We start from the raw sequence: 22,639 nt of genomic DNA on the forward strand, positions 1-22,639 counted from the left end.
GGGAATTCTGTGAGCCATTTGACACAATTAAACGTTCCATCATTAAAGAGAAATCCCCACCGCAAAGCAACGTTAAACTCATTTAGCAGATTGAGGCGTAACGGATTCATTCTCTCCACGTGGCCAAAGCCATCTCTGCTCAGACATATCGGCAGTAGAAGATGCTAATTACAATTTAGTCATTTAGCTAAGGGTCAGTGGCGTTGTTCATCAAATGTTACACTCTTGAGTACATAGTAGTCGACATATTTAGCAAGATAGGTAGTATATAGTATAAGCAGTGGTGCAGTCCTAATATGGGAACTGGTAACACGCCACGCGCACACACGTGCATGCGCACATAACTGATTTATACACACACGCACGCACACACACACGCGCATATACGCAAGTGCAATCTTTCTATCATACAAGCTCTTCTTGCTCTCTATTTGTGTGAATGTGCGCGTGGAAAGCTGGCGCGCAGCACAGACGCTTGATTCAATATCATAAGCAGGTAGACCCCCATCACGAATTCCGAGCCACATTAGTATTCACCTCCACTGCCTGTGTCACACAGAATGAAGGGGGAGATGCATTCAGATAGCCAACACCCAGACACTTAGTCTACCTGCGCTTTTTGTTATGTAAAACGGTGGCCGGGTACTAGTCACAACGAATGGATACAGCGCACACACATCCGTGCGCGATCGCGCGTACTTCTGCCTCAGTGATCTGGTAACACGGCGTGTAACCGGGTGTGACCGCGACTGCACCACTGAGTATAAGAATAGTAGCATAGTACAAGGGTACATAATAGTAAGACAGTATTTTTTCTTCAGGTATTACTTTGTGTGTTTTTAGTCGACAGCGGAAGATTGGCCAGGTTTCAGCTGTCCTGGCTGTGGTGGGAAGTTCTTTCCACCATTGTGGAGCGAGGATGCTTGGTCATTTGGTAGGTCTATATATCATGACACATAGCTCTACCCCCACTCAATTTTGAACAACTACAACAATGGAGTTCCCCGATACCGTGATCGTCTCACTATGAGCTTCCCTCTCTCGCTCGCCAGGTGACGGAGTAACCAAAAGTAAAAGCGTAGCCCTCCCTTCATGTTTGGTAGAAACGTCAAGCTTCGACTGGTGTTGTCCGACGTCCACCCTTTGTTCTGCTCAGTGTAGTCCTTTGTAAAGCAGGATCGTGTCGTGGCGGCACGGTGGTGTAGTGGTTAACACTCAGTGTAGTCCTTTGTAAAGCAGGATCGTGTCGTGGCGGCACGGTGGTGTAGTGGTTGACACTCAGTGTAGTCCTTTGTAAAGCAGGATCGTGTCGTGGCGGCACGGTGGTGTAGTGGTTAACACTCACAGCAAGAAGGTCCTGGGTTCCATTCCCACTTTGGGACCAGGTTGCCAGGTACCCAGGTGGGGTATCTTCCGGGCCTTTCTGTGTGGAGTTTCATGTTCTCCCCGTACAAGAGTCACAAGGGTTTCCCCCTTAAAACTAACTAACTAACTAACTAACTAACTAAAAAAACAAACAAAGGGGAAAACGCTGTGGTGTCCCTGACCTGACGAAGACGGACAGGAGCACTTGGATCTCCCGTGACAACAGGATGGATGGGTCATGTGCACAGAGAGGCATTTCATCTGCGACCCAATGCATGTGTGTTCCTGTGTGTCACACACACGTGTGTGTTGCTGCATGACAAATAAAGACTTCCAGTTTAGGGCTAGATATCTGGCCTGAGGATATGTACAGAGCTGGCTGTGGGCTCATTTTACTCCATTAGTAAAAAAACGTTTATATAAATATAAAAGACAAGAGTGGAATTCCCCTTTAAGTCGGGAGGGAGAGTAAACTGCACAGGTCCAAAGACAAAAACAGGCCATATTCTTATAAAACCATAAAACTTTATTTAAAATTGTACATTTCTGATGACATCTGAAATGAATGTAATGTTTTATAAATTAAATTCAAACAAAATGTCTCGATTAGTCTCAGGATTCATCCCATCACAAATTAATCTCGACATATTCACAGTTAACACATACAACGTATTAACAGTTACGACGTACGGCGTGCAAAGACTTACAAATCTTTCTAGGTCACACACAGAAAATAACTCAACTCTACAATACTTTCCAATCAAACCCTGATCTTTCAGTCAATGAGTTTCTACTTTTCACGTATGAATCAACCGTCGGTAATAAAGATTGAGGTGAACGCGTTGTTCTCTATGGCACAGGTCATGGAACATTCACTTTATACTTGTGTTAGAATCGATGCATCGATTTGAATATGTTAGAATAGATTATAATTGAAATTAATCGAAATAAATTTAATTTTTTTTTACTGTTTTTTTTTGTGTGTGTATTGTTTTTATTTACCTATAGTCCATTCATGCGGAGTGAATCAGTTCCCCCTGCAGCCACATTTGTGTATACATCTTTTTTTTTGGGGGAATTAAGGTTGTGAGGTTGAATCGTTACACCCCCTAGACCCAATTGTAACTGAAATCATTCAAACAAATAATAAAAAATAAACCTTCACCAGATTGATAATACCGACATAAATATAACATCCCGTTATACTTTGGATTTGTATTTCATTTGACTAGGTATTGTACCAAATAGTATGATATGGTATTCCAATAAAATCGCGGTGAACGGTGTAGTTTCTGGCACACACAGAAATGTTATTAGTTCACAAGAAACTTTCATAGCCACGGAAGGGACAGATACCGGTTTGCAATGCCTTATGGGTAAAAAACAATAACAACATCCGCTCAATCGTACAGACATACTGTACACATCTCGTGCGGGAAAAGGACGTGGGAAGGGTTTGTAAACGGAACTCGTGTTTGTTAGGATTCTTCGGTGCTGACGTCCAGCTTCCTCTGAGGGATGTAGACGCCGGTGCTGCTGGAGCTCGCGTGGCGATGCGCGCTGGGCGTCATCACGGCCGCCAGGGGAGAGATGGAGACGGGGGTGTGGAAGAAGCTGTGACCCGGGAGGGACGTCCCTTTAGGGGTGGTCATGACGGGCTGCGGGACGGAGACAAGGACAGAACAATCAGCAGTGTACAGTACACACACACACACACACACAGTCTCTCACACACACACACACACACACACACACTAGGGTTGTACGATACACCGATACTAGAAAAGTATTGCAATACCTAGCTGTTCAAAACGGTTCAATACTCCATTTTATTAGTATCGATACTTTTAGATTAATAGACTGATGTAGGGGTGGACGGTATGAATTTGCGCTACGGTATGGATTTTGACTATACCGTCATACCTTGTGACCGGTAGACTAGAGCAGCTAGTCACAGCAGTAGCAATGACGTTAACGTTACTTGACGATTCACTCGACATTTGCAGTGGTCGGTGCATAGTGTTTAATTGTACTGAGTTTTTCTCTACTTGCTCACGGACCTTGCCATATAGTTTCAATTTGGCTAAGGAGGCTGAGAGGAGACTTGCTTTAGCGCAGCAACGGGCTAACATTAGCCGCTAAGCTAACGTTCCAACGTGACTCCGCGGCACCAGTTTTACCCCTTCAGAAGCATTTATATAGACATTTTAAGATAAATTAATATACCGTGATATATACAGTTACCGTCTATGCTTAAAAATTATACCGTGATATACATTTTAGACCATACCGTCCAGCGCTATTTTCTATTCGTTTGAGTGGATGCATGACCGGAACACTGTTTTAGTTAATCCCATCTAAACACATAACACAGTGTTTCAGTTAGTCCCATCTAAACACAGTGTTTCAGTTAGTCCCATCTAAACACTGTGTTTCAGTTAGTCCCATCTAAACACTGTGTTTCAGTTAGTCCCATCTAAACACAGTGTTTCAGTTAGTCCCATCTAAACACTGTTTTAGTTAGTCCCATCTAAACACTGTTTTAGTTAGTCCCATCTAAACACTGTTTCAGTTAGTCCCATCTAAACACGGTGTTTCAGTTAGTCCCATGATAACACAGTGTTTCAGTTAGTCCCATCTAAACACAGTGTTTCAGTTAGTCCCATCTAAACACTGTGTTTCAGTTAGTCCCATCTAAACACTGTGTTTCAGTTAGTCCCATCTAAACACAGTGTTTCAGTTAGTCCCATCAGTTAGTCCCATCTAAACACAGTGTTTCAGTTAGTCCCATCTAAACACTGTGTTTCAGTTAGTCCCATCTAAACACTGTGTTTCAGTTAGTCCCATCTAAACACAGTGTTTCAGTTAGTCCCATCTAAACACTGTGTTTCAGTTAGTCCCATCTAAACACTGTTTCAGTTAGTCCCATCTAAACACTGTGTTTCAGTTAGTCCCATCTAAACACTGTGTTTCAGTTAGTCCCATCTAAACACTGTTTCAGTTAGTCCCATCTAAACACTGTGTTTCAGTTAGTCCCATCTAAACACCGTGTTTCAGTTAGTCCCATCTAAACACTGTGTTTCAGTTAGTCCCATCTAAACACTGTGTTTCAGTTAGTCCCATCTAAACACGGTGTTTCAGTTAGTCCCATCTAAACACTGTGTTTCAGTTAGTCCCATCTAAACACAGTGTTTCAGTTAGTCCCATCTAAACACAGTGTTTCAGTTAGTCCCATCTAAACACAGTGTTTCAGTTAGTCCCATCTAAACACAGTGTTTCAGTTAGTCCCATGATAACACAGTGTTTCAGTTAGTCCCATCTAAACACTGTGTTTCAGTTAGTCCCATCTGAACAAACAGTGTTTCAGTTAGTCCCATCTAAACACAGTGTTTCAGTTAGTCCCATCTAAACACTGTGTTTCAGTTAATCCCATCTAAACACTGTGTTTCAGTTAGTCCCATCTGAACAAACAGTGTTTCAGTTAGTCCCATCTAAACACAGTGTTTCAGTTAGTCCCATCTAAACACTGTGTTTCAGTTAGTCCCATCTAAATACTGTGTTTCAGTTAGTCCCATCTAAACACAGTGTTTCAGTTAGTCCCATCTAAACACTGTGTTTCAGTTAGTCCCATCTAAACACTGTGTTTCAGTTAGTCCCATCTAAACACTGTGTTTCAGTTAGTCCCATCTAAACACTGTGTTTCAGTTAGTCCCATCTAAACACTGTGTTTCAGTTAGTCCCATCTAAACACGGTGTTTCAGTTAGTCCCATCTAAACACTGTGTTTCAGTTAGTCCCATCTAAATACTGTGTTTCAGTTAGTCCCATCTAAACACAGTGTTTCAGTTAGTCCCATCTAAACACTGTGTTTCAGTTAGTCCCATCTAAACACAGTGTTTCCGTTAGTCCCATCTAAACATAGTGTTTCAGTTAGTCCCATCTAAACACTGTGTTTCAGTTAGTCCCATCTAAACACCGTGTTTCAGTTAGTCCCATCTAAACACTGTGTTTCAGTTAGTCCCATCTAAACACTGTGTTTCAGTTAGTCCCATCTAAACACTGTTTTAGTTAGTCCCATCTAAACACTTTCAGTTAGTCCCATCTAAACACAGTGTTTCAGTTAGTCCCATCTAAACACTGTTTCAGTTAGTCCCTGTTTCAGTTAGTCCCATCTAAACACAGTGTTTCAGTTAGTCCCATCTAAACACAGTGTTTCAGTTAGTCCCATCTAAACACTGTGTTTCAGTTAGTCCCATCTAAAGACTGTGTTTCAGTTAGTCCCATCTAAACACGGTGTTTCAGTTAGTCCCATCTAAACACGGTGTTTCAGTTAGTCCCGTCTAAACACGTGTTTCAGTTAGTCCCATCTAAACACTGTGTTTCAGTTAGTCCCATCTAAACACTGTGTTTCAGTTAGTCCCATCTAAACAAACAGTGTTTCAGTTAGTCCCATCTAAACACTGTGTTTCAGTTAGTCCCATCTAAACACTGTGTTTCAGTTAGTCCCATCTAAACACAGTGTTTCAGTTAGTCCCATCTAAACACTGTGTTTCAGTTAGTCCCATCTAAACACAGTGTTTCAGTTAGTCCCATCTAAACACAGTGTTTCAGTTAGTCCCATCTAAACACAGTGTTTCAGTTAGTCCCATCTAAACACTGTGTTTCAGTTAGTCCCATCTAAACACTGTGTTTCAGTTAGTCCCATCTAAACACTGTTTCAGTTAGTCCCATCTAAACACTGTGTTTCAGTTAGTCCCATCTGAACACAGTGTTTCAGTTAGTCCCATCTAAACACTGTGTTTCAGTTAGTCCCATCTAAACACTGTGTTTCAGTTAGTCCCGTCTAAACACTGTGTTTCAGTTAGTCCCATCTAAACACTGTGTTTCAGTTAGTCCCATCTAAACACTGTGTTTCAGTTAGTCCCATCTAAACAAACAGTGTTTCAGTTAGTCCCATCTAAACACTGTGTTTCAGTTAGTCCCATCTAAACACTGTGTTTCAGTTAGTCCCATCTAAACACTGTGTTTCAGTTAGTCCCATCTAAACAAACAGTGTTTCAGTTAGTCCCATCTAAACACTGTGTTTCAGTTAGTCCCATCTAAACAAACAGTGTTTCAGTTAGTCCCATCTAAACACTGTGTTTCAGTTAGTCCCATCTAAACACTGTGTTTCAGTTAGTCCCATCTAAACACTGTGTTTCAGTTAGTCCCATCTAAACACTGTGTTTCAGTTAGTCCCATCTAAACAAACAGTGTTTCAGTTAGTCCCATCTAAACACTGTGTTTTAGTTAGTCCCATCTAAACACCGTGTTTCAGTTAGTCCCATCTAAACAGTGTTTCAGTTAGTCCCATCTGAACAAACACAGTGTTTCAGTTAGTCCCATCTAAACACTGTGTTTCAGTTAGTCCCATCTGAACAAACACAGTGTTTCAGTTAGTCCCATCTAAACACTGTGTTTCAGTTAGTCCCATCTAAACACTGTTTTAGTTAGTCCCATCTAAACACTGTGTTTCAGTTAGTCCCGTCTGAACACTGTGTTTCAGTTAGTCCCATCTAAACACTGTGTTTCAGTTAGTCCCATCTAAACACAGTGTTTCAGTTAGTCCCATCTGAACACTGTGTTTCAGTTAGTCCCATCTAAACACTGTGTTTCAGTTAGTCCCATCTAAACACAGTGTTTCAGTTAGTCCCATCTAAACACGGTGTTTCAGTTAGTCCCATCTAAACACCGTGTTTCAGTTAGTCCCATCTAAACACAGTGTTTCAGTTAGTCCCATCTAAACACTGTGTTTCAGTTAGTCCCGTCTGAACACTGGGGCTGTATTCCTCACCTGCTGTACACTGATGAGGGTCTAAACACTGGGGCTGTATTCCTCACCTGCTGTACACTGATGAGGGTCTAAACACTGGGGCTGTATTCCTCACCTGCTGTACACTGATGAGGGTCTAAACACTGGGGCTGTACTCCTCACCTGCTGTACACTGATGAGGGTCTAAACACTGGGGCTGTACTCCTCACCTGCTGTACACTGATGAGGGTCTAAACACTGGGGCTGTATTCCTCACCTGCTGTACACTGATGAGGGTCTAAACACTGGGGCTGTACTCCTCACCTGCTGTACACTGATGAGGGTCTAAACACTGGGGCTGTACTCCTCACCTGCTGGACACTGATGAGGGTCTAAACACTGGGGCTGTGTTCCTCACCTGCTGTACACTGATGAGGGTCTAAACACTGGGGCTGTGTTCCTCACCTGCTGTACACTGATGAGGGTCTAAACACTGGGGCTGTACTCCTCACCTGCTGGACACTGATGAGGGTCTAAACACTGGGGCTGTATTCCTCACCTGCTGTACACTGATGAGGGTCTGAACACTGGGGCTGTATTCCTCACCTGCTGTACACTGATGAGGGTCTAAACACTGGGGCTGTATTCCTCACCTGCTGTACACTGATGAGGGTCTGAACACTGGGGCTGTATTCCTCACCTGCTGTACACTGATGAGGGTCTAAACACTGGGGCTGTATTCCTCACCTGCTGTACACTGATGAGGGTCTAAACACTGGGGCTGTACTCCTCACCTGCTGGACACTGATGAGGGTCTAAACACTGGGGCTGTATTCCTCACCTGCTGTACACTGATGAGGGTCTGAACACTGGGGCTGTACTCCTCACCTGCTGTACACTGATGAGGGTCTGAACACTGGGGCTGTATTCCTCACCTGCTGTACACTGATGAGGGTCTAAACACTGGGGCTGTATTCCTCACCTGCTGTACACTGATGAGGGTCTAAACACTGGGGCTGTATTCCTCACCTGCTGTACACTGATGAGGGTCTAAACACTGGGGCTGTATTCCTCACCTGCTGTACACTGATGAGGGTCTAAACACTGGGGCTGTACTCCTCACCTGCTGTACACTGATGAGGGTCTAAACACTGGGGCTGTACTCCTCACCTGCTGTACACTGATGAGGGTCTAAACACTGGGGCTGTACTCCTCACCTGCTGGACACTGATGAGGGTCTAAACACTGGGGCTGTACTCCTCACCTGCTGGACACTGATGAGGGTCTAAACACTGGGGCTGTACTCCTCACCTGCTGTACACTGATGAGGGTCTAAACACTGGGGCTGTACTCCTCACCTGCTGTACACTGATGAGGGTCTAAACACTGGGGCTGTACTCCTCACCTGCTGTACACTGATGAGGGTCTAAACACTGGGGCTGTACTCCTCACCTGCTGTACACTGATGAGGGTCTAAACACTGGGGCTGTGTTCCTCACCTGCTGTACACTGATGAGGGTCTAAACACTGGGGCTGTACTCCTCACCTGCTGTACACTGATGAGGGTCAGCGGATGCCCGGCGACAGCCTGCTGGACCTGGACGGGGGAGATGGGCTTGATGAAGAGCATGCCGCGCGGCTGCAGGCCCAGCTGGAGGGGCAGCGCGTTGTGGACGGCGACCCCCCCGAGCCGCTCCGGAGTCTGCGAGTGGGCGGCGTAGGCGACGTTGTTGCCCGGGCCGGGGGGCCCGTGGATGAGGCCCAGGTTCTGCAGGGTGAAGTTGACGATGGCGGGGCTGGGGTTGTGCACGCGGTGCCCCTGCTGGGAGAAGGGCGAGGCCCCAGGGGGGGGCCTGTGGAGGGGATGGCGGGTGGGGGTGATCTCCTGGGCCGGCGGAGGTCTGGAGCCTGGGGGGGGGGGGGGGGGACAAACACAGCACATCTTTTAGGCACTGGAGGAAGCAAAGGACCTTGTGTGAACCCTGGGTAAAGTGTGGAGTACTTGAGCCTTGGCGGAGGTCAGATATATTTGGACATTTTTACTGTACATTTTACTGTATATTATTGGCTGTATATTTTTATAATGTATTATACATATTTTTATAATTATAATTTCCCTCTGGATCAATAAAGTACTTTTATCTATTCTATGTCTAGTCTTACCTGCGGTGGGCGTGTGGTAGATGTTGTAGGTGGGGGTTGAGGCCCTGCCGTCTCCACAGGAGGCGTGAAGGTCTTTGTAGGCCAGGAGGGACTGCTGGGAGATGGGGATCAGGTAGCCGGCCGGGACCAGCGTCTGGAACAGAGAAACAACCATCAGAGGGCTGGGCGATATGGCCTAAAAATAAAATCTCCGATTTACGATTTTAATCGATTTTTCTCTCGTAAAAACTAGAAACGACAAGGAAATCATTCAAATAAGCTTTGTTTTTTTTGGTTTGTTTTTTTATTATCTTTCTTCCCCTCTTTTTCCTGATTTTTCTCCCATCCCACCCTTCCTGGTTGTTGCGTACTTTCCCCTACTGTTGGTCCGAGAGACCGGAGACTGTCACATGCTTTCCTCCGACACATGTGCAGCCTGGGGCAGGCCAGCCTGGCCGCGCAGGTTCTCACCGGGGAGAGTGTAGCGACTGTAGCGTGTGGGAGGTCGCACTATCTCTCACCAGATCCTACCCTCGCTGAGCAGGCGCCCCGACCGAACTGTAGGGGTCGCTGTCCACAACGCCCAGGACCCACCCTTCAGCTTTCCCACCCTCTAATACTGCCAATTGTATTAGTGTGAGCGGCCAGCCAAGCTGATAGCAACGCCGGGAGCTGGATTCGAACAGGCGAATCCAGCGTCTCCGGCGTTGGTGACGAACGCAATCTCCGCTACGCCACCTGACCGCCCTTTGTTTTTATTTGACACAAAAATTATCAAACCAAGATGAATTTCCCTATTGGGATTGAAGTGCAAACCTAACTTTCACCAATCTTCACTTAAAAAAAAATTATATATATTATATATAAAAGATTACTCTTGATCAAACAAAGATGAATGTCCCTATTGGGATTAATAGTGCATTAATAACTTGCTTTTTCACCAAACTTCACTTACAACAAATAAAATGTGCCTCTTGATCATCAAACAAGAATGAATTTCCCTATTGGAATTAATAAAGTGCAAATCTAACTTTCACCAAACATCACTTTGTAAAATAAAAGGTAAATCTTAAATATATATATATATAATTTATTTTGAAAATCGTCCTAAATCATTCATTCGAATTAATCGCTAAAATTGATTAATCGCCCAGCCCTACGTCAGACATGCAGTACTGTAGTGAAATCTTCATGTGTGCTCTTTGTGCCTTTGTGTGTACTTCAGTTTGAATTAGGGCTGTCAGTTTATCGCGTTTATTAGATAAATTAATTACACAGCAAATTATATATATTTTTTTAATATGGTTCATTTGCATGTTCTTGGTATCTGATTCTAGGGACATCTATGGATCTCAGGGAATGTATTCCCAGTGTCAGAAATACTGTGTCTGTTACTAGGCTTGAGTAAATTGTAATGAACCAAATGAGAATAGCAATAAAAAATGTATCTTTGACTGTGAATAACACCATGCTAAAATTGACCAGACTTGAAAAATCTAAGCAAATGAATAAATGGAAGATGATTAAACAGAAGGTTTTGTAGATACAGTACTGAATTCTGCCATCCAGACACATGCCATTTGAAATATGATTATAGAATATCAGGCCTAAAATGGTTATGCGATTAAAATGTGATTAATTAGATTAATTAATTACAAATCCTGTAATTAATTAGATTACTTTTTTTAATCGCCTGACAGCACTAGTTTGAATGTGTCCAGGTGTTTGTGCCTTTGTGTGTACTTCAGTTTGAATGTGTCCAGGTGTGTGCATGTACCGCAGTCTGGATGTGTGTGTGTACCTCAGTCTGGATGTGTGTGTGTGTGTACCTCAGTCTGGATGTGTGTGTGTGTGTACCTCAGTCTGGATGTGTGTGTGTGTGTACCTCAGTCTGGATGTGTGTGTGTACCTCAGTCTGGATGTGTTTGTGCCTGTGTGCTGTGTGTGTACCTCAGTCTGGATGTGTGTGTGTACCTCAGTCTGGATGTGTTTGTGCCTGTGTGCTGTGTGTGTACCTCAGTCTGGATGTGTTTGTGCCTGTGTGTGTGTGTGTACCTCAGTCTGGATGTGTGTGTGTACCTCAGTCTGGATGTGTTTGTGCCTGTGTGTGTGTGTGTACCTCAGTCTGGATGTGTGTGTGCCTGTGTGTGTGTGTGTGTGTACCTCAGTCTGGATGTGTTTGTGCCTGTGTGTGTGTGTGTGTGTGTACCTCAGTCTGGATGTGTTTGTGCCTGTGTGTGTGTGTGTGTGTACCTCAGTCTGGATGTGTGTGTGCCTGTGTGACTTGGGCGGTATAATTTTTTTCATACCGTCATAACATGCTGACACCACACCCCGGTATACGGTATATGACGGTATGATGTTCATTTCATCAGCGGGGTGGGGTGGAAGGGTGGAGGCGGAGCTAAGTTAACAATATACTAGTTATCACCATACATAAAGATTTTCCTGGAGTAAATACTCTATATCTTAGTCATAACCATAGTTGCAAGACGTTATAATGAAAGGTCTCATTATCTTGCATTGTTTCTACATAAGCAAGCACACGTTAAATTCCTTAGCGACCCGGGTTACCAACGTAAACCGACTACACAGCGCGCACATTCGAGACACGGATATGAAACGAGTCATACGGAACGTATAACGGAGGCTGAAATTAGACCAATGTGACTCACACAAACTCACAACAGTAGTACACAACTACACATACAGACAATTTTATCTGCATTAGGGATGCCCCGATCACGTTTTTTGCCACCGATACCGATCACCGATCGTCTATGAGCCATATCGGCCGATACCGATAGTTTTTGGTTTTATATAAAAAATAAAATAAAAAATAAAAATGTTTTTATTATAATTTCTTTATAAAATATATATTATATAATTATACTTGTAGTTGTATTATCTGCGAGACATCGCCACCACGCAACAAGTCAAAATGCTCGCTATCTGCAAACAGCTCCACTGTCTGTGTGTATACTCTAACTAACAGGGTCTGAAACGTATAAGAGTGTTGTTATGAAGCATGATAGCTAATCAGCCAACAGGTGCAAAAACGAATAATGTCAATTATGTTATAAGACATTGATATCAGGAGCTATCTGTAGCTACTGCTAGCCGGCTAGATACCGTTAGACAATGCATCATGTATTAAACTAAAGTGAACTATTTAGTTTACTGGGTCATTTCGTTTAAACAGTGAGCTAACGTTAGCTACCTAGCTAACGGAGCTGCTCATGCAGACTATTGGCGGAGCTTGTTGATATCAGGAGCTATCAGTAGCTAGCCAGCTAGATACCGTTAGACAATGCATCATGTATTAAACTAAAGTGAACTATTTAGTTTACTGGGTCATTTTGTTTAAACAGTGAGCTAACGTGAGCTAACGTTAGCTACCTAGCTAACGGAGCTGCTCATGCAGACTGGAGCTTGTTGACATGAGGAGTCTGGGAGGAGGAGGAGGGGCAGTGTGCTGCAGCAGCAGCTGTGTGAGAGAGAAGTCAGCGAGTGAGAACTCCGCGCGTCTTCGATCGGTTTTCACGATCGGCGAAAATAAAGCATTATCGGAATTCACCAATCTCATATTTATACTGATTATCGGCCGATAACGATTGCTGGCCGATCGATCGGGGCATCCCTAATCTGCATCTATTAAGTGATAATCAAAACCCAGCTTAAGCCGTTAAACCCCTGTAGTGAATCACCGAAGCCAATACGCACACACACAGTCGAGGTTTACCAGGCAAACATACACTCCCGGCATTCATAATCCCGGCATTACAATTATATTATTATTAACGTCCCGCATTCGAAGAAAAGATATCCGGACCCTCATACGTTCATCTTCCATACGCTTAACCATAACATAACTTACTTACGTCCCAAACAACGTGTTCCCGGGTCCACATTCACGCACAAATCCGTACTATCAAAACTTTAGAAAAACGTTTCGATACCCGAATCCACAATCATCCGATGTCTGGAAGTGGAAACCATGGTCCATTCGACCTTAATAAACGGACAGCCACCGGTCCATAACCGCATCCTATAGAAGAATAAGTCTTTATTTGTCGTGCAGATTAACACACATGCGAGATGGGCAGGAACACGCGCGTTGCGTCAATCTTGCTCAGTGCTGCTGAGCTCTGACTGAGAGAGGGAAAGACAGACTGCCCTGCCCTCTGCTGGCGCGTGCTGTGCACTACAATAAATGCCGTCCCTGTTAAAACTCTGTCAGTGTAATAGAAAGAAACACATCTGTAATTTGGCGCACAGTCTGTGACGTCACGGTATTGAAAATCATACCGACGGGATTTCGAAATACCCTGGTGGTATACCGCAATACTGTCATATCGCCCAAGCCTAGTGTGTCGGGATTGGAGGGTGGTTCTATGAGGGGGGAGGGGTTGTATCAGGCGTATCAAGGAGGGGGGGGTTCTAGTTAGGAGAAGGAGGAGGGGGAAAATGTGGACTGAATAGGGCCGAAGGTGTGAAACGTCTGTCTCCGGGAGGGCAGAGTGTCCATGTTGTGGGGGGGCCGGGAGGGGGAAGGGATGGTGTCGGGTGAGACACAAGGTGAATGGGGGAGGGTTATTATTCTGCCACAGTGTGTACCCTCAGTTTGGATGAGTCCAGGGTGTGTGTCTGTGTGTGTACCTCCGCTTGGATGTTTGTGTGTGTACCTCCGCTTGGATGCGTTTGTGTCTGTGTGTGTACCTCAGCTTGGATGCATTTGTGTTTGTGTGTGTACCTCCGCTTGGATGTGTTTGTGTCTGTGTGTGTACCTCCGCTTGGATGTGTTTGTGTCTGTGTGTGTACCTCCGCTTGGATGTGTTTGTGTCTGTGTGTGTACCTCCGCTTGGATGTGTTTGTGTCTGTGTGTGTACCTCCGCTTGGATGTGTTTGTGTCTGTGTGTGTACCTCCGCTTGGATGTGTCTGTGTGTGTACCTCCGCTTGGATGTGTTTGTGTCTGTGTGTGTACCTCAGTGTGTATGTGTGTGTACCTCAGTGTGTGTGTGCGTGTACCTCAGTGTGTATGTGTGTGTACCTCAGTGTGTATGTGCGTGTATCTCAGTGTGTATGTGTGTACCTCAGTGTGTATGTGCGTGTATCTCAGTGTGTATGTGTGTGTACCTCAGTGTGTATGTGCGTGTATCTCAGTGTGTGTGTGTACCTCAGTGTGTATGTGCGTGTACCTCAGTGTGTGTGTGTGTACCTCAGTGTGTATGTGTATGTGTCTGTGTGTGTACATCAGTGTGTATGTGTGTGTACCTCAGTGTGTATGTGCGTGTACCTCAGTGTGTGTGTGTACCTCAGTGTGTATGTGCGTGTACCTCAGTGTGTATGTGTGTGTACCTCAGTGTGTATGTGCGTGTACCTCAGTGTGTATGTGTGTGTACCTCAGTGTGTATGTGTGTGTACCTCAGTGTGTATGTGCGTGTATCTCAGTGTGTGTGTGTACCTCAGTGTGTATGTGTGTACCTCAGTGTGTGTGTGTGTACCTCAGTGTGTATGTGTGTACCGTCCTCAGTGTGTGTGTGTACCTCAGTGTGGATGTGTCCAGGGGTGAGGGGAACGACTCTGACGGGGGTCAGTCCCGCCTCGCAGTCAGAGGTCACGGCCCTGTCCTCCTTCTCCAGGAAGGTCTCCAGGCTGTGTTCCAGCGTCTGATTGGAGGTGGCACCCCCGCCGGGGGTGTTGACAAACTCCGGGTCCAGGTGGAGGGCCCGAGAGGGTCGGCTGGAGAGAAGACCCCCCCGCCGGGCCTTCAGACGGACCTGCAGGATCTCACACAGGTTTGGGGAAACGTCCTGTACCAAGCGGAACCGGGACAGACGGGGGGGAAGGGAAGGTGTCAGAAGGGGGAGGGTCCAAGACTCCTTCCACCACATCCAAGATTCTCGTTTCTTTGCCATGTTAGTACGTAGGAAGTAAATTCTTCAATTCCTACACTTCCAATTATATTCTTCTCTCATTTCTGTTGAACCAAACTGATCTGAACGCTCACACTAGCATTCTCCACTTGCACAATGTGGGGGGCGTCATATCCGGTTACGTCTCTCTAGCCCCGCAGACTTCTCCCGGTCCCGTCACAATACATTGAGTTTAGCAACTTTTCTCCCGTCAATTAAACAACTTTATCGTCACTTTTTCAACTTTCCAGAATATCAAACGTGGGTCTACCAGATGCCACGTCGATACTAATTGAGTTATACGTCTCATTTCATGCCCCATATCTAACAGATTAATGTATTGGATTTAGGCGGAGCTAAATGGTAATGTGGCTAACTCCAACAGTAAACCTTTTTACATGAAATACAGCCCAAAAACCTTTAAAAAAGTGACGATAAAGTTGTTTAATTGACAGGAGAAAAGTTGCTAAACTCAATGTATTGTGACGGGACCGGAAGAGGCTAGAGACGTAACCGGATATAACGCCCCCGAGTTGTGCAAGTGGAGAATTGGCACAAAAAAAAGTGCAGAAAAGCAGACAGGCAAATTTCTCAAAACAAAAAACAGTAGGGATGTTCGATATTGGCTTAATTTTTTTACCGATATCTGATATACCGATATTGTCAAACTCTTAATTTCCGATACCAATATCAACCGATACCGATATACGCAGGGTTCCCCCAAACCCCCAAATAATTTCAGGTAATTAACATTACATATCTCTTGTCGTGGAATTAACACATTATGCATACTTTTCACAATAAATAAAATAAGAATTTGTTCTTACTTGCTTGCCTGGGTAAATAAAGGTTAAATAAATGTTTTTTTTTTTTTTTTTTTAACCGATCATTTCCGATATTACATTTTAATGCCAATATTGGCCGATAATATCGGACATCCCTACAAAACAGCGACTTCACGGTGGAGAGAACCATACCCTGGCATTGGGGTGGACCCTCTTGGCCTTCGAGGGACTGCTCTCCGAGGTCCCGTCCGAACACGGACGCTTGGGCGCAGAGGAGGGGCTTAAGTCCGAGCCCCGGGGGAGGGGCAGCCAACACGGATCCCCCGCAGGCGAGAGACCGGTGGGGCTCTGGCCCGTCTTATCCTCGAAAGTCATGGAGCGCACGGCGAGGCTGGTGGGCTGGGGCCGGGCCAGGGGGTGCGGCCTGAGCGAGGAGGGGTGGTGCAGGTACACGGCGTAGGACCCGCCCCCCCTCTGCTGGGGCAGCAGCACGGGGATGAGGGGCGAGCACCGCGCGGGGGGGTAGTAGGACATGGCCCCCGGGGGCAGCGGCTGCGTCTGGGGGGTGAGGTGGACCGCGGCGTCGACTCGGGGCTCCTCCTCCTCCGGTGGTGGTGGTTCTGGCGGCGGCACGGCGGTCCTGGCGGGGTTCTGCTCCGGCACAGCGGGCTTAGAACTCTTATCTCCGGTCCTAGAACACAGCCGGGGGCGCATTAGAATCTCATGGGTTATGACTAGTGCGGGTCAGGCGATTAATTTTTTTTAACTAATTAATTACAGGATTTGTAATTAATTAATCTAATTAATCGCATAACCATTTTAGGTCTGATATTTTATATTCTATAATCATATTTCAAATTGCATGTGTCCGGATGGCAGAATTCAGTACTGTATCTACAAAACCTTCCGTTTTAATCATCTTCCCTTTATTCATTTGCTTAGATTTTTCAGGTCTGGTCAATTTTAGCATGGGGTTATTCACAGTCAAAGATAAAAAATAATAATAAAATAATAGAATTGATATTCTCATTTGGTTCATTACAATTTACTCAAGCCTAGTAACAGACAGTATGTCTGACACTGGGAATACATGCCCTGAGATCCATAGATGTCCCTAGAATCAGATACCAAGAACATGCAAATGGCCCATTTAAAAAAAAAAAATTGTAAATGTTTATTCTACGTTATTATGGAATGAATGAGATTAAAAAATAATAATAATTTCATTAAAAAAAATTTAAAAGAAAAATTAATAGATTGAGTTAATTTTCATAACGCAATAATTTGCTGTGTAATTAATTAATCTAATTAACGCGATAAACTGACAGCCCTAGTTATGACTGAAACTGAACTCATTCAATCCAATACTTTTATACGCCTGAGTCTCCTGAACACGGTGCGACCAATTCCAAGTCAATTGGCACTTTCTCGGCCGAGCTATAGTCGCTTTTTCGCACCTACTCCCGAACTACGCACGCACAGATTGATGAACCTAGACTCCGTGGGCAATCTGCGCATGCGTATATGGGATCATGTCTCCAGCACCCCCACATCTGTAGCAACAACCACTTAATGTCAAGGCTCTCATCCACATTCATACATTTTCTCCCCCCGCTCTCTCTCCCATGATTTCAGAATCCCGGAAGTGTTGCGGTGGTCAATAGACATTAGGCTAACCGGCCATGTCCGCTTCCATTCATTGTGCTAAGCTAGGCTAATGTGCAGCCAGCTTTCTACTGAACGCACAGAGAGGAAACTGGTGTCTATCTTCTTGTCTCTCTCTCTGGAGAAGACGGTAAGCTAATGTCCCAAAATGTTGGCGTGTTCCTTTAACAACACAGGTAACAGTCTGAGTCATCCGTCAACAACATTATGGCTAAGCTGGTCCGACACTTCAGGGAAGCGGTATGTACGTGAGTGGTGGACGGTATAAACGGTATAAGCGGTATGAATTTGCGCTACGGTATGGATTTTGACTATACCTTCATACCTTGTGACCGGTAGACTAGAGCAGCTAGTCACAGCAGTAGCAATGACGTTAACGTTACTTGACGATTCACTCGACGTTTGCAGTGGTCGTTGCATAGTGTTTAATTGTACTGAGTTTTTCCCCACTTGCTCACGGACCTTGCCATATAGTTTTGGCATTTCAATTTGGCTAAGGAGGCTGAGAGGAGACTTGCTTTAGTGCCGCAACGGGCTAACGTTAGCCGCTAAGCTAACATTCTAACGTGACTCCGCGGCACCAGTTCCATTAGTGAGGGGGGGGGGGGGGGGGGGTTATATTGATGAGGCTTGACAACAGAGGTTCAAAGATAACTTCACATTTATTGGCTATTCGTTTCTTTATATCGCTTTATCCATCGGGCATCCCGTTTCCAACTCTGTGATGACAATGACATCCTGGTGTGACATCAACTACGGCAACTTAGGACGCTCAAACCTCAAACCTATTACATCACGCTCTCTCTCTCTCTCTACGTTGTCAAACATGTACACTAAAGTTAAGTTATTTTGTAGTTTTATTGTGTTTGAGGGAAAGAAACCTCCTGTAGTTTTTATTTTCACTTTGTGCCGCTTGATTTGATTGTATTTCATGAAAAAAGTGTTTTTCAGAGATGGAAGTAACTTGAGAAAAGGTTTTGCATTTTTCTATTGCAGTTTTGCACAATAAATGTTCATAAAATACCTCTGTACTGTGTGAAATATGTCCTAGTAATACAAGAGTACAGTAATAGCTGCCATACCAGTGTTTTACCCCTTCAGAAGCATTTATATAGACCTTTTAAGATAAATGAATATACCGTGATATATACTAGGGATTAGGGCTGAACGATTAATCGATTTTTAAATCGAAATCGCGATTTGGAATGATGCAATTATCAAATCGCAAAAAAAAATTGTATCGCAAGATATATATTTCTTTATTTTTTCATTTATTTAACCAGGAAGTCCCATTGAGATACAAGATCGGTTTGGGAGAGGGAGGTAAGGGGTTTTAGATTGTGTGTTGTGAAGTTTAGACTTCAGAGAGGGAGAGTAAAGTACAGAAAAAAAGGTACCGTTCGGTACCGGTATCGATTCCCAGGTAAAAAGAAACATTTTCAGGCTCGGTGTCCTGAAAAGACCCACCGCGTAGAGGCCAGATGCAAGCAGCATTTACCATAAACCTCTGTGGGGCTGCTAAAAAAATAAATATTATAATCGCAAATTTAATCGCAATCACAATATCCGTCAGAAAAATCGCAATTAGATTATTTCCCAAAATCGTGCAGCCCTACTAGGGATGCACCGAATATTCGGCCACCGAAAATTATCGGCCGAAAATGGTTAAAAAGGCATTTTCGGCCGAAAGGGTTTTAGCACCGAAAATATATCACAGAATGTCAAAGAACAGGGTTTACGTAACGTTCGTAACCTAAAGTGTTGTTGTGATGACGTAATCAAAACGCGGCTACAGACTTTGCGCAACGTGCACCGTGAGCAGCTTGGCAGCTCTTCCTGCGTTCTACAGCCTGTGATAACTAACTCCTCTTGGGAGTCGCACTGTTTCTATGTAAACTCCGCGAGCAACGCATCCAATAAATGCGTCTTTAACATGCTTTATATCCTCGCCATTACTATATGCCCGTCGCGGTTAAAACCTTTTAAACTAACGTTAGCATTAAGCTAGCTAACGCTTCCGGGCCTCTTTCACTAGTCTCTCGTAAGCTACGTCATCCCCCGCTAAAAGTCACGGGAGATGTAGTAACTACAACAGTCCTTCCATAATTCCATGAATTATGACAGTAGCCACTACAGTAACATCATTAAGTCTGCTATAAGCTATTATCCCTCTCGTGTGTGTCTTTAAAGCACCTTGGCTTTGTTCTGAATGCACTTTGTTGTAGTTATCCTACAGAGAAAAGAAAATGCACTTGACTTTAATGCACATTGTTGTATGCAAAGAGAAAATGTTTAAATTGTACAATCTTTCAGCAGTCAGTCTGGAATTAATGTATGTCGAAAGTGCTGAATAAATGTTTTATGGGCCCATAATAGTGATTATTAATATTATTTAAGTTAAGTTGCCATAATCATGTCTTTTGCCATAATCAGGTAGCTGAAAAAAATAAATAAAAAAAATATTAATTATATATACATTTTCGGCATTCGGTTTTCTGTTTCCTATTTTCGGTATCGGTTTCAGCCAAGAATTTCCCATCCGGTGCATCCCTAATATATACCGTTACCGTCTATGCTTCAAATTATACCGTGATATAAATTTTAGACCATACCGTCCAGCCCCACGTGAGTCTATTGACACAACGTATTTTATTTGAAATTTAATGTATAAGCAAAAGTAGCCTACTTTCCAATAGAAAATATGATGAATCTACATGCCTTGATGATGTCATTCTTTATATAGCCCATCAATTGTTTTTAAGCAAAATAAACAGATAATATTCAACCGGGATTCATCACATTTGTCTAGGACACGTGGACCGGGGCTGATTTATTCTACCGGAAAATCTGCCATGGCACTGGTTATTTATTTTGTTTATTGTCTGCAGTATCATACACGAGCACAAAACAGCTAAATACATGCTCACACCTGTAACTGCCAGGGCAGACTTCTGTGAGCCTCCTCTGTTATAGTCTCGGTCTGTCCGGGCCGGCTGCAGCACAGGGCTCCGTAAAGCTACACTGCAGCTTCCACCCAAGACCCCAGGAATATCTTATACACGACACAGGATCTCACATTTAGCGCAAAAGAGAAGCCGCAAACATATGTTTAGACAGTTATGAACTGGTAAACATATGTTTAAACAGTTATGAACGAGGTAAACATATGTTTAGACTGTTATGAATGAGGTAAACATATGTTTAGACGGTTATAAATGAGGTAAACATGTTTAGACAGTTATGAACAAGGTAAACATCATTATGTTTTTAGACAGTTATGAACAAGGTAAACGTATGTTTAAACAGTTATGAACGAGGTAAACATATGTTTAGACTGTTATGAATGAGGTAAACATAAGTTTAGACGGTTATGAACGAGGTAAACATATGTTTAGACTGTTATGAATGAGGTAAACATATGTTTAGACGGTTATAAATGAGGTAAACATGTTTAGACAGTTATGAACAAGGTAAACATCATTATGTTTTTAGACAGTTATGAACAAGGTAAACGTATGTTTAGACAGTTATGAATGAGGTAAACATATGTTTAGACAGTTATGAACAAGGTAAACATGTTTAGGCATAACAAAAAATATTGTTCGTTTCCTGTTGGTTGTCAGTTAAGGCCATGGGTAGGTAAGGAATTTATTAAATCTTTTATTTTATTCTTTCCCACGGCGACTATGGATAGGGAATTTCTTTATTTAATTAAAATGTTCACAACAACATGGATGCATGTACTCTGCCAGCATGTTTAATATCCATAATACTAAAGGTTTGACTGCGGGCGGCTACGTGGCGTAGTGGGCAAGGCGCTCGCCACGAAATGCTGGAGACGCTGGGCTCGTCAGTTCGAGCCCAGCGCTCCACATTGCTTTCAGTTTAGCTGGTCGTCCGTACTAATACACATTGGCCGTATTAGGGGGTGGGAAACTGATGGGTGGGGATCGGGCGTTGTGGACAGCGACTCCTACAGGTCGGTTGGTGCGCCTGCGCAGTAGAATCAGGAAGTGTCGGGGGCAGCGTGAGCCTCCCACGCGTTACTCCTCGCCACTGAGTGATCGAGCTGCGCAGGTGAAAAGATGCGACTGCTGTTACCTCAAGTACCGGAGGGGACTTGTGCTATGTATGACTTAGTCCACATTGCAGCCGGCTTGTGGGAGGCAAGAAACAGCGTCCGTGACAGGGGAGGGTTGAATTGGATGATACGAAATTGGGATGGGAGAAAATATAGAAAATGGGAGAAAAAGTGGATAAAAAAAAATACTAAAGGTTTGACTAAGATTTCTATGATTTTTTTTTTTTTTTTTTTATACTCATAAAATATATTGGGTCGCACCTAAATCGGCAGGGTCGGTGGGCAACTGGAAACAAACCATAATTTTTTTAGGCCTTAGACAGTTAAACATATTTAGACAGTTATGAATGAGGTAAACATATGTTTAGACAGTTATGAATGAGGTAAACATTATGTTTAGACAGTTATGAAGTGGCCAACCGGATCAGACCGTGTGGCTGTACTGGGCAGATCCCAGGTGTGAATGTCTGTAGGAGTGTGTAGCAGAGCTATAGCATACGAACTCAGCAAATCATCTCTGTATACATAAAACTAAATGATAGGTTGCAAGGTTGCAACATAGCAATCCTTTTCCTGCTCGGGCAGGTTATAGATACAGTCATTGTAATGAAGGTTATCCTATAACCCTAGTTATAAGAGTATAGCGAGCGCTCTGCTCTATTGGAACTGTCCCTTTAATCATATGCTATCATGAAAACTTTCAACCTCGTGTACAGACCCACCTGCCTGGCCACGCCGACATCCGCTCACACATAAGCGGGGCCATGGCCATACTAACGGCTCCTTCCCCAGTCTTTCACCGCCGAAACGGAAGACCGTGGGGTCCTCAGTGAGTCAGAGCAGAGCGCTCGCTATACTCATATAACTAGGGTTATAGGATAACCTTCGTTATAAT

General features: G+C 44.0%; 1 protein-coding gene and 1 pseudogene across 2 annotated transcripts in view; both read right to left on the bottom strand.

The window, feature by feature from the left end:
• The window catches only part of LOC311247281 (beta-1,4-galactosyltransferase 1-like), a 489,169-nt pseudogene that overhangs the window by 417,045 nt on the left and 49,485 nt on the right, over positions 1–22,639 (bottom strand). The window lies entirely within an intron of this gene.
• Positions 1,882–22,639, bottom strand: part of e2f8 (E2F transcription factor 8) — a 41,468-nt gene continuing 20,710 nt past the window's right edge. Inside the window, exons 11-15 of the mRNA XM_084337861.1 lie at positions 16,191–16,689; positions 14,845–15,111; positions 9,319–9,451; positions 8,702–9,063; positions 1,882–3,023 (exon numbers count right to left, since the gene is read on the bottom strand). Coding sequence (XP_084193987.1) covers positions 2,844–3,023; positions 8,702–9,063; positions 9,319–9,451; positions 14,845–15,111; positions 16,191–16,689 — 1,441 coding nt within the window. The 3' untranslated portion in view covers positions 1,882–2,843. The remainder of the gene's footprint in view (positions 3,024–8,701; positions 9,064–9,318; positions 9,452–14,844; positions 15,112–16,190; positions 16,690–22,639) is intronic.

The sequence above is a fragment of the Notolepis coatsorum genome, assembly GCF_963971535.1.
Source record: "Notolepis coatsorum genome assembly, chromosome: 20".
Lineage (NCBI taxonomy): Eukaryota > Metazoa > Chordata > Actinopteri > Aulopiformes > Paralepididae > Notolepis > Notolepis coatsorum.